The sequence below is a fragment of the Sciurus carolinensis genome, chromosome 10 (genome assembly GCF_902686445.1).
Source record: "Sciurus carolinensis chromosome 10, mSciCar1.2, whole genome shotgun sequence".
Lineage (NCBI taxonomy): Eukaryota > Metazoa > Chordata > Mammalia > Rodentia > Sciuridae > Sciurus > Sciurus carolinensis.
The window spans coordinates 129,715,504-129,728,792 of NC_062222.1; the positions used below are offsets into that span (position 1 = coordinate 129,715,504).

Here is a 13,289-nt window from a genome sequence, read left to right on the forward strand (position 1 = left end):
GTGTAATTTAAATCTCTCCAGGGGAGTGCAGTGTGCAACCAAGGGTCAGAAACACCTACCAGGAGACTCTTAAGGAATGGATGAGCCTTTCAGCTCATCAGAAGTGAATTTTTCAGTTGTCTGTATTGTAGTGTTTCTGTCTTCCTCGTCTTTTTTATTTTGTTCTAACAGTGTCCTTTAATTGAGGGAAAGAAAAATGGGGAGGTTTCCCCTTTCTCAGAAATCATAAAGAGAAGTTATGATTTTTCTCTGCAGAGTTTTCTCTCCAGTTTATATCCAGGAGGTAGTTTAGGGGTCACCTGCTATTGAGTGGAAAATTTTGTGCATGTATACATTTTTCTAGTTTTTTTCACTTTTCCAAATAAATGTGACCTGATAATCACAATTCATTTATTTGCTGAGAAGACTAACCAGCCTTAATTTTGTTTGTTTTGTGGTGTTGAGGCTCTGACCCCAGAGCCTTGGGAGTGCTAGGCAAGCACCGTATTACTGAGTTATATCCTCAGTCCCAGCCTTATTTCAACAGTTTGAAGAAGTTAGTCATCATTCTTGTGTGTCTTTTCCTATTGATTGATAACATTTGAACAAATTTTGAAAATAAAGTTTGCTTTTTTTTTTTGTTTGTTTTTTATTGTAAACAACTAAAGTTGCCTTTTTAAAAAAAAGCAATATTTGAGTCAAATAAAATTCTTACGTGTTCCCTTTTGCATAACATGTTTAATAAAGCATTTTCAATTTTATATAGCATTAAGTCAAATTTTTCATGAATTTATATTACTGTGAAAAAATTATCACTAATTCTGATTTGATTGCATACAGTTAATGAGATTATTATATGTGTTTATGAAGAAGACTTAAAAGTCCAGTTTTCTGAACTGTGACCAAGGTAATTTAGAAAAGAAAAAAAACCGCATAGGAATTTTACATCATCATTTCCTCTTGATTCTGTTAACCAGTGGAAATCTCTCCTAGGATGTCCTTTGTGAGCAAGAGTGGAAAATTATGTATTTTGTGATGGTTAAATGGTCTTACAGAATTAAGAGTTTCTTGCTTTTTATTTGTCTTTTCAAGTTTTACCATCATCGACCTTTAGTTGTATAGATCAAGGATATCAAATCCATATAGCCTGCAATAAAACTATACCAAATGAAAACTATTTTTTAATGGCCAAACTGAAAAGCTGCAAAGGTATATTTCACTATATTCTAAATTTTGACTCTGAATGTCCATCTGGTATCTACAAAGAAGTCAGTTTTTTACTTTTCCAATATTGAACTTTTTAAATATGGTATATTTTAGAAGCAACTGTTTGTTTACAAACGTTATATTGGTTATTTCTATGCTTAGACTAATTAGAAAATTTCTTCACATGTGGCTGTGTTAAACATCGCTGTATGCATCTGATTTAATACTTTGCTCATGGATTTTCTCTTTTATAAAGATTTTATGGAAAGGTTTTTTCACCTTTGTCATCCTGACAGTGCTTTGGGTTAGGTAAAGGCAGGGAGTATTTTTGTTTTTTATCTAAGTATTTGTAGACCCAGATTAAATAGGCTGAGGTTATGTAAGCAGTTAGTTATAGTTCCAAATGGAACCCAAGTCAGGATTAGGACCCCTGCTTAATTTTCTTCATGTGAAACCACAATACTTACTGATGTTTTTGGTAGTAGTATATTAAGAGATCTTTTTTGCTAATTCACTGATTGGAAGGATTTTGGTAAAAATTTGCATTGATTGATATCCTTTCCCCATTTTACTCCAATTCCTGTCTTTTCTGGAATCCTCAAAACTTCATTAATTCTGTCAGTGAGTATGGAATTTCTACTTGTCAGTCTTGTTTGTAGTAACTTGTTGGTAGTGTGAGATGTGGTCACTATTCTTAAGGAATTCACAGTTTAATATGTATTACCACCTGTGTTAGGATGAAAATCCAAACTGGGAATCATGGGAATAAAGGAAGGCTATATAGTCATTTCAGCAGTGAAGTGTTAGGAATTGTTTCTTTGGATTCATTTCTGAGAACAAAATGGGTAGAATTTGTAAGGACGTGGTTAGTGCCAAGATTCCCAGACTTATATGTAACTCAGTTATAAAATTGCAAGTGGTGCCAGGCATGGTGTTGTTCACTTGTAATCCCAGTGGCTTAGGAGGCTGAGGCAGGAGGATCTGGAGTTCAAAGCCAGATTCAGCAAGGGTAAGGAGCTAATCATCTCAGTGAGACCCTGTCACTAAAGTACAAAATAGGGCTGGGAATGTGGCTCAGTGGTTGAGTGGTTGAGTGCCCCTGAGTTTGATCCCTGATACACCAAAAAAAAAAAAAAAAAAAAAAAAAAAAAAAAATTAAAAATGCAAGTGGCGGAGGCTTTAAGGAATGCCCAAGTTTTTCAGGTAAGGATAAAGTGCTATCTACTTTATTAGTCTGTATAAAAGAATGTTTTATGATAAAAACTCTAAGGAGGAAATATAAGCTCAGAATAACTTGAATAGTTTTTTTAAAAAACACAGATAAATAGCTTTTTGATCAATCTTTCTTTCTTTTTTTTTTTTTTTTCAATTTTCTGCATACCCATAAAAACTATTGACTGACATTTGGGAAAGTTGGTTTAGTGGAGAAGTTATTGAATTGAGAACTGGGAGAGAAAGGAAAAGAGAATTTAATGAGTTCTTACTACATGCTGATGTCATTTCTCCTAATCCTCATAAGAACCCTGTAAGACAAGTATTATCCCTCATTTAAAAATGAGGAAACAGTCTTAGTGGTTAAAATAACTTATCCAACTTGTTCAGGTAGTAATTAGTAGAGCCTGAATTTTAATCTTAGGGTTTTTTCCCCTTTCTGAAACCTGTGTTTTCTGCATTATGTCACTGGTTCTGCTGCTTATTACTCTTACGATTTTATGCAGAACAGTTCACCTGTGGGTCATTGTTTTCTACATCTGTTAAGTAAATTTGACCAGACAATATTAGAGTTTTTTATTGAGCATAAAATCTAAATGAAGGCATTGTCTGGCCATGTAGATAGAAAATAAAAACTTGAGTAGTAATTTTGAGTTTTTATGTATTTTCATGCCTATTTTTGAGTTTACTGGCTTTAAGTGGCACAACACTTAAGACTTAGTTTCAGGCAGGGTTGTTATATTTTAAGATGTAGAGGGTCTGAGACAGCCAGATATAAATTCTCATATGGAAGAGACCATGTGTGACTGTTATTATTGTTAATTGTGTGTTCTGTTCCATATGTACACATGTGTCTCCTTATAAGTATATTCTACTGTAAATCATTGTTTTTAAAAATATGTCCTGTGACCTACATTTTAAGTTGATTTGTGGGTTAGAAACAGCATTTAAAAAGTAAAGTGTAAAATAAATATTAGAGTCCATCATAAGTTAGAGGGAAATATCATGTCCCAAAGTCTGTTTGAACTGCTTGTGATACCTCTGTATCTGGATTGTACTGTGTTGTATGATGTAGGTCATGACAAGTGTTTTGAACAGCATTTCTCAAGTGAAACATTGTTGACATTCTGGGCCAGACTTGGCATGGGGGCTGTCCTCTGCATTGTAGGATGTTTTGACTGCATTTCTGGCATTTATCCACTAGATGTCAGCAGCATTTCTCCAGTGGTGACAGATCAACCTGTCTCTAGATCTTGCTCTTTATCTACTGTGGGGCAAAATTACCCCTGTGGTGAGATCTTTTGCTTTAGAGTAAATGTTCTTCTATTTAGTTCCTTGGATCTGAAAAGATAGCTTTGTGATTGGGCCAGCCTTCATCTCGTGGAAAGAACATAGGCATTGGAGTCTCAGAGACCTGATCTGTTTTGTTTACTACACAGTTGTATGATTTGGGGTAAATTATTTCTCGGCACCTCAGTTGTTTAGTATATAAAATGGGGATTACAATACTTCCTTTCTAGTATTGTTTTAAGAAGTAATACTTAAAAACACCTATTATAGTGCCAAGCCTATTAGAGGCCTCAGTATGTTGTAGAAATTGTTAGTATTTAGCAACCCCCATCAAGTGTATGTGTTTGAATACTTTGGTGGATACAGAAATTTGAAAAAAACCTATTTATGTAAATAGGTTTTTAAAGAGTTATATTTTATATCTTCTGGTTATTTTAACTGCTAAATCGAATTTTCAGTAACATGTTAAAAACATTTGCACTTTTCATGTGGAGAAGAACTGACTTAGTGTTTTTAATGACCCTTTTCATTTTACTTTATTTTTCCTCCTTGTCCTACTGTTCATCAAATTAACAAATGCGTTGCATATTTAACACAAATGAAACTCATATCTTCAATCTATTGTATAAACCTTTCCTCCTTCATCCTTCATCTTTTCATCTGTCGATCATTTTCCCCAACTTTATTGGGGCAAAGTTAATTAAAATTGTATCCATTCAAAGTATACAGTTAGATGGTATAAAATGAATATACATTGTATAATTACCAAGATTAAATTAATCAACATGTCCATTACCACAAATTGTGTGTGTGTGTGTGTGTGTGTGTGTGTGCGCGCACGCGCGCGCACACACATGTGTAATGGAATGAGGATACTTAAGTTCTACTCTTTCAGCAGATTTCAAGTAATGATACAGTATTATTAACTATGGTTACGATGCTGAACATTAGATCCCCAAATCTCAGTCCTTAAAACTGAAAGTTTGTGCTCTTTGACCAACATCTCTACAATTTCCTCCACCCCATGGTCTGTGGCAGCCACTATTCTGCTTCTGTGGGTTCCATTTTTAAAAGTTCCACATATAAATGAAATCACACAGTATTTGTTTTTCTGTTTCTGAATTATTTCACTTAGCATCATGTCTTCCAGGTTTATCCATGTTGTTGTAAATACTAGGGTTTCCTTTTTTAACCCTGCATTCTTTTTTGGGTACTGGAGATTGAACCCAGGGCCTTGTGCATGCTAGGAGAGCACTCTTCCCCAATGCTACATCCCCAGGATTCAGGGTTTCCTTTTTTAATGGCTAAATAGTATTGCTGTATGTGAGATGTGTGTGTGTGTGTTTATGTAATCACATCATCTTTATTCATTCATTTGTTGGCAGGCACTTAGGTTGTTTGTGTATCTTGGCAATTGTGAATAACAGAGTAATGAACATGGGAGTGCATATATCTCTTCTAGATACTGATTTCGTTTCCTTTGGACATATACCCAGAAGTGGAATTGCTGGATCATATGGTAGTTCCATTTTCAGTTTTTTTGGCAAAGTTCTCCATCCTATTTTCCATAATTGTGGTACTGATTTTTTAAAGGACTTCTAATGATACTTTTATTTTGGACCAAATACAGAAATAATAGCAGAGAAGCCCAATAGAGCTAGTTGATGTTATTGTCTGTGTCTCTTTGAATCTGTTAATATATTAATAACTTATAATTATGGTATGTCCATAAATTCATAATAATATATTAAAATATAAATAACATCTCAATACTATATTAATATATTATGAAGTCATCCACATGAACCTTATGAGGTAGTTGATATAAGTAACCCCACTTTTTCTGGTGAAGAAACTGAGATGTAGGGATATTTAGTGACTTGTGGCAGAATCAGTTCACCATCTGGCTTCAGAGTTCATTCTTTTAACCACTACACTGAACTGAACCTACAATGTAAGAGTCATTTTACATAGCCATTTGTTTCTTAGTTTGTAGCATGAAAACTGGTTTTTGCCTTAGTCTGTTTTTAAGTCTAAAAGAATTTCCAATAGTCTAATGAGAAGTTGTGCAAAATTTTTTGCATGTCTTTTAAGATGGTACCTGTCTTAACTCAAGTATGTTTAATTTTTTGCCATTTAAAAATTTTAGCTATTAATGCTTTGCTTTATGTCATATTTCTACAAAATTTTTGGTAGTATTTTTTTATTTACATTCTTTTTTTTTTTTTAGTTGTACATGGACACAATACCTTTATTTTATTTATTCATTTTTATGTGGTGCTGAGAATTGAACCCGTGCCACAACCCCAGCCCCTTGAAGGTATTTTCATTTATGTAAAATGACACATGATATTTGCACCAATTAACTACTAATGAATTTTGTTATAATCTTGTGTGGCATTTCTTAGTATTCTTTAAATCTGCAGAATGGATTTAACCAAATCTCTGCCTGTTGTTTTTTTATAGTTCAACAACTAAACACTGTTTTTGAATTGTCAGTTAGTTGGAAAGAAAACAAAGAAAGTTATATGAAATTTCAAATTTCATGGTCCGTAAATACAAAGTTTTATGGAAATACAGCCACAATCATTTGCTTACTATCATCTGACTGTTTTTGTGCTACAGCATCCTAGTTATATTGTTGCTACAGAACATCTGCCCTACAAAAGCTAAAATATTTACTCTCTGCCTCTTGACAGAAAAAGCTGACATCCTGTTCTGGATGATGTACTCATCATGTATTGTGGTTAATTATTCATTGTCCTATTTCCCTTCACTGGATATAAACTCCATAAGGGAAGAAATCTTCATTTTGTTCACTCATGTATCCCAAGTACCAGGAACAGTTGCTGGCTCAAAATAGCTGCTTAGTAAATATTTAAAGAGAAGAAGTACATACATTTATAAAATAAATGTTTAATTTTCAAAATGATAATAACTCATACTTAAGTATCACAACCGTTTGAAGTAAAGTTATTTCGTTCCCATCTAACACCGAGAAGAAACAGACATTAAGTGAAAAAGTAATTTACCAGGATTATACAACTACATAAATGGTAGAACTGGAATCTGATCCTAGGTTCTCTAAAAGTGATTCTCTTAATTTTGAGACAGGATCTCATTAAGTTGCTTAGGGCCTTGCTAAGTTGCTGAGGCAGGCACTGAGCTTGTGATCCTCCTGCCTCAGCCTCCTGAGCTTCTGGGATTACAGGTGACTTTTGACACCTAACCTATACTGCCTTTTATAGAATATACTTAAGTTAATTCTGTTATGTATAGTGGAACAATTTTGCTTTAGGAGTTTGTGAGTTGTCTTTTTTTAATGCTCTGTCATAAGACCACAGTTGCTACCAAGAACAGGTAATAAAATAGCCTAGATTGGTGCTCCATTTTAGAAATATTAGCTCAGACTTTAGAAAGCAAGTCTAGGAATTATTAGTATCAGCATTTCTCTTTTCATTTATCTATCTGTTGTATTGAACCTGATCAGGCTTCAACTGGGGCACTGTACCACTGAGTTATATCCCCAGCCCTGTTTTTTTTTTGTATTTTGAGACAGGGTTTTGCTAAGTTGCCCACTCCAACTTACATCTCCCAGTTTCCTGGGATTATAGGAGAGTGCCACCACATCTAGCAGACTTCCACCTTGAAAATGAGTTTTGAAAGTAGAATTGATACAGTAGAACATAGATTATTTAATATAAGGTAATGGAGGGTTTGAATATTACTTTGAATTTTAACTTGAACAGATTTCTTGATAATTTGTATATTTTAATTATTAGAATTTAATTTGCCACTATGTGTAAAAATTTAGAATTACCTTGGAATAGGCATTTTTCTTTTGTTGAATATTAGAATTAAAGAAACTTAAAATGTATGTGTTTCTTCCTATTTTTATTGATTTGTATCTTTCCTTCAAGTGGATTTACTTTACTCATATTCTTGTGTGCTAGGTGTCCATTACACTATTATAATGCCTCCAGCCCAGATGAGTAGGTAATTTCCTAATTATTTGAATATTGGTAACAGTTTTCTTAAAAAAAAAAAAAAAAAATTCCCTAAATTATCTAGTAATATTCTAGCAGTCAATATTTTATAATTATTTCTTGTTCAGATCAGCCTCATCTTGATATTAAATTGTAACAAACTATAATAAAATGATTTTGGATTTTTAAATTGTAAATTTTTGATGGGTGGGTAACTGGGGATTGAACTCTGGGGCACTTGACCACTGAGCCACTTCCCCAGCCCTATTTTGTATTTTATTTAGAGACAGTGCCTCACTTTTGAACTCTTTTGAACTCCTGCCTCAGCCTCCCAAGGCTGATTACAGACGTGCTGCCACTGTGCCTGGTTTAAATTATAGAAGTTTAATACCATAAAGAACATCGAAACAAAAAAGCATTTACCACATTCTCGTAATGCAATTCTTTTAATATTTACCACATCCCTATAGTGTATCTGCTTGTATTATTATAAATAAATAAATATAAAATAATGGAATTTTAAGTTTGGGACTGGTTCTGATCCTTTTTAAAGAAACTGTGATTTGTGTGTGCATTATTTTTCTGTATCAAATCTTTAAGGTTGCAAACCATTTGGAAGCTGGGGAGGAAAAAGGAAAAGAAAGGTGTTTTGTGGGGGATAGCTTATGAAAATCAGATCAGTGTAGAGGAAAGAGAGGAAAAGCGGAAACAATAGGGAATGATATTGGCTAAGTTATGTTGTTATGTCATGTGCATGTATGAATTTGTAATGATGAATCCCGCTGTTATGTACAACTATAATGCACACATTAAAAAAAAAGATGGAAAAAGAATGCAAACCAACATCTTCCTGGTCTAGTGTACCTTTTAATCTTACTATTATAACTTGCTTATTTAGTACAAATTTCCTTTATTTGTACTTCAATAAAACCAAATGTAAATATCTTTTATGTGAAAAGTGAATATTTATTATTGATACATTGCTACATGTTTGTATGTATTTATTGTCTTCTTTTTAAATTTTTATTTAGCTTTCTAAAACCAACTTTTCCAACAACAACGATTTCCGTGCTCTTCTGCAGTCTTTGTATGCTACTTTCAAGGAGTTCAAAATGCATGAGCAGATTGAAAATGAATACATTATTGGTTTGCTTCAGCAACGCAGCCAGACCATTTATAATGTACATTCTGACAATAAACTCTCTGAGATGCTTAGCCTCTTTGAAAAGGGACTGAAAAATGTTAAGGTGAGTTGCAAAAATTGGTATGTAACTATTAAAATTTATACTGTCTTCCGTTATGTCATTGGCAAAACTTGTTAGCAATTTGTAGTAAACGCTATTAGGTTAAAGAAAAATGTAGTGTTTCGTTAGTTAAAGATGGCTATGAAGACTTCTTCAGTAAGGACAGTTAGAGATGGCTTTGAAGACTTTTTCAGTAGGGACGACTGCAGTAGGGGCTTGCAGTAAGGAAGAGAGATCTGACTCAACTCCAAATATACAAGTTGGGGTTTATAGCCAGAAAGCAAGATGGGGGTCAACGGATAGAAAGTTACTAAGAGGAAAAATTTTGATAGGAGAATTCTTGCTAGGTTAACTACAGGATTTTTACTGAAAACAGGCCAGGGTGGTAAGAGACTGAGGGTAGAGGATGAGGAATTTGATCAAATATGGAGATGGTCATATACCAAGGGTAGAAGAGTTTTGCTAAACTGACTCAGCAGGATTTTTCCTAAATGTACTAAAAGGGCCAAGGACTGAATCCAAGGTCAGGCCTAGTTGAGAAGAAAGCTCAGAAGAACCTGGTTTAGTTTCATTAGAGTCTGTTAATTTTGACATTATTGCTATTTAACAAAATTTTATAATGGATGTCCCCTACCTAGTCTTAAAGTTGTTTTCATGAGTGAAATATTATTACCATAAAATTGTTATATTCTGTTAACATTTGCTGAATTCTGAAAGGAAAGCTATCAACCCAGGCATTCCTGACTCAAGGTAAAATTGTTACTTAGTCTGAATAAAAACTTCTAACTTTATAAATTTTATTTTAAAATTGAGGGCTGGGGATGTATAGTACAGTGCTTGGCTAGCGTGCGGGAGATTTTGGGTTTGATCCCTAACACCACAAACAACAACAACAACAAAAACCTCAAAACAACAAAAATTGCTTTATAATGTTTACTATATTTTATTTTCCTAATTGTAGGAAGCAGGGTGGTTAAACATGACAATGTTTTTGTATAATATAAAATTAAAGGCAGGTGGGATTGAACCTAGGAGTGCTTTACCTCTGAGCCACATCCCCAGCCCTTTTTTTATTTTTTATTTTTATTTTTTAATTTTGAGACAGGGTCTCACTGAATTGCTAAATTTAATTGCTAATTGCCTTGCTAAATTGCTGAGGCTTTCCCCAAACTTGGAATCTCCTGCCCTAGTCTCCTGATTTGCTGTAATTACAGGTGTGCACCACTATGCCCTGCAAATTAAAGGCATTTTTGAGTATAGTTTAGGATAGTACTATAGAGATTTTCTTCTTAATTCTATATGTATTACAGGATATTCGAAATTTTATCTTAGTTTATTTCCTTTCTGGTTCAGTGAAGCATAGGTTTAAACTACCATGTGCCTGTCTCTTAGATTTGATCCTAGAAAGACTGTTTTGCAGCAGGGTGGAGGATGGTTTGAAGGAAAAGAAACCTCAAGCAGGAATAGTATTATAAACAAATTATTCTGATAGTCTCCAAAAGAATACTTAGTAGCTACTTGTTGGGGAAATGGTTGATTGGGTAGGATACTGAAGAGTAATGAGAGATTTATTGTTCTATTAAATAGTCCTTTGTACTCTCTGAATTTTGTATCATATTCATGTATTATCCATTTAATAAGATCTGAACTAAAGTAATGTCTAGTGGAAATAGAGAAGAGGGAACAGATTTGACATTTATGCAGGAAATGGGACCGATAGAATGTAGTGATTAGGAGGTAGAAAAAACAGAGAAAATAAATGATTATTGAGCTTGACTTCCTAGGATTAGAAGGGGTTCTATTTGAATTGTTTATGTAGTCTTGGTGGACATTTATGGGAGGAGGAGGAGGCCTGGGTGGATTTCATGGGCAAAAGAGTGATATGGTGTAGAAAAACAAATTTGGTAATTAGGGGATATAAGTGCAAATGGAAGCCATGTGGACATGCTTAAGGAACATATGTAAAATTCCAAGAAAATATGACATTGAATTAAGTAAGGTCCTCTAATACTAATAAAAGTACAGAGGCCACTGTGCTGTTTATCAGTGTTTTTTTTTTTTTTTTGAGGTTTTATGTTGAATTTAAACTCACTTTTTGGGATCAGGTACAATATAAATAATGAAGCAAAATTTTCGTTGAAATACAATATTTTTGTTTCTAGAATGAATATGAGCAGTTAAATTATGCAAAACAGCTGAAAGAGCGGTTAGAGGCTTTTACAAGAGATTTTCTTCCTCACATGAAAGAGGAAGAAGAGGTAAGTAATTTTTTTCCATTGTGATTTAGATTTACAAAAATTTAAAAATATTATTTTACCTTAGTTTCTTCAAAATATTACATAGGAAGATATGTCCAGTTGATGGAGAGAAGCCTCCAGTTGATGAAGAGAAGCTTCCAGTTCCTTTTGGGAACCAAAGAAAAACCCAAGGGAAAAAAAATGCATAGTTTTAAAATTCTCATGAAGGCTGTTGCTTTTACAGAATGAATGATCTAATTTCATATACTCAAGAAATATGTGTTTTTGGGGCTGGGGTTGTAGCTCAGTGGTAGAGCTTAGCATTTGTGAGGCACTGGGTTCAGTCCTCAGCACCACATAAAATAAATAAATACAAATTAAGAAATATGTGTTTTTATAAGTGCAAGTGGCACTGGTAATAAATTTTTATGTCACCCTAATATTTTTGCAGAACACTTAGATGATTCTGTGACTTTTGTATTTTCTGTGTGCTAATTACAAAGAGTTTTTAGAGGTTTTTTTTTGTAATTAAATGATAGTTTTAAATTTGTCAGTCTTCTGCCTAATACACATGTATTACAATATTGTTGATTAAACCAGCAGAACATATTCTCTTCTTTCTCTAATATGGAATGAATGTCGGTGTAAGACACAAAGAAAGTACTTTATTTTTTCAACTGTAAAACAGTTACTGTAATGATTTTCAACTATGGTTTCACCTTATAATCAGATTGGTAATAATAATTTTTAAAAAACCTACTTCTTTTTAAAAATTTTTTTTAAGTTGTAGATGGACACAATACCTTTATTTATCTTTATGGGGTGCTGAGGATCGAACCCAGTGGCTCACACATGCTGGGCAAGTGCTCTGCCACTAAGCCATGACCACAGCCCAAGAAACCTACTTCTTAAGCCCATGCCAGGCCAGTTAAATTAGGTGGGTGGCATGGCATGGATCTTTATTCAAGGTTCCCCAACTCATTGTAGCATGAAGTCAGTGTTGAAATCACTGAGTTACTAGAGCAGTGTTTCTTAAATTGTGATCAACCTATTAAAACTATCTGTGGAACTAAAAGGAAAAAGCCTTGGTTCCATGTCTGACTATTCTAATTGTATAAATTTATCTATAAATTTCCACGGATAAGTAGCAAGGAAACCACTGTACTAAAATAATGATTAGAGGAAACATCTTCAAAGTCCTGAAACAATATTGAATAGCTCAAGGTCTCAGAAGCGTTTTGACTTTTATGGTTCTAGTATGCAGGGTGTCATTCTCATTTGAGGAAGAGGCCCTGTTTAAAAGCCTTCTTGTCCTGATGTTTTAAAATTATTTAGGGTCTGACTTATTAACTGATGAAACCATAGAAGGGTCTTTTTGGGGATATTCTTGTTGTTTTTGAACAACTGACTTAGTGATAATAACTAAAATTTTTATCTTATTAAAATATATAGCTACAATACTACACTTGAGTCAGTAATAATTTAAAGGGTATAGAGTAAAATAAAACCAAGCTTCTTTCCTTATGAATATTTTAATTTAGGTTTTCCAACCCATGTTAATGGAATATTTTACCTATGAAGAACTTAAGGATATTAAAAAGAAAGTGATTGCACAGCACTGCTCTCAGAAGGATACCGCCGAACTCCTTAGAGGGCTTAGCCTGTGGAATCAAGCTGAAGAGCGACAGAAGTTTTTCAAGTATTCTGTGGATGAAAAGTCGGACATAGGTGAGATTCATTGTTTGTTTATTTATTGGTACTGGGTAGTGAACCCAAATGGGCTTTACCACAGAGCCATATCCCCAGCCCTTTTTATTTTTTCATTTTTTCAGGCCTTTTTTTGGGGGGAGGGTAAACAGGGACACTTGACCACTGAGTCACATCCCCATCCCTATGTTGTATTTTTATTTAGGGTGTAACTGAGTTGCGTAGCGCCTTGCCTTTGCTGAGACTGGCTTTAAATTCACAGTCCTCCTGCCTCAGCCTCCTGAGTTGCTGGAATTACGGGCATGAGCTACCATGCCCAGCTTGAGATTTGTATACTTAAATAAAGAGCAGTTTACTAGTTCAGGGCCTCTAACATCTTGTTATGAATTGTAGTTTTGTTTGAGGAATCATTTAAGTCAGACTTGCAT

The 13,289-nt window shown here is 33.9% G+C and overlaps 1 protein-coding gene across 1 annotated transcript in view; it reads left to right on the forward strand.

Annotated features, from left to right (window-relative positions):
• Fbxl5 (F-box and leucine rich repeat protein 5) overlaps positions 1 to 13,289 on the forward strand; it is a 47,006-nt gene that overhangs the window by 1,557 nt on the left and 32,160 nt on the right. Inside the window, exons 2-4 of the mRNA XM_047566757.1 lie at positions 8,705 to 8,920; positions 11,080 to 11,175; positions 12,696 to 12,882. Of these exons, the coding sequence (XP_047422713.1) occupies positions 8,705 to 8,920; positions 11,080 to 11,175; positions 12,696 to 12,882 (499 nt within the window). The remainder of the gene's footprint in view (positions 1 to 8,704; positions 8,921 to 11,079; positions 11,176 to 12,695; positions 12,883 to 13,289) is intronic.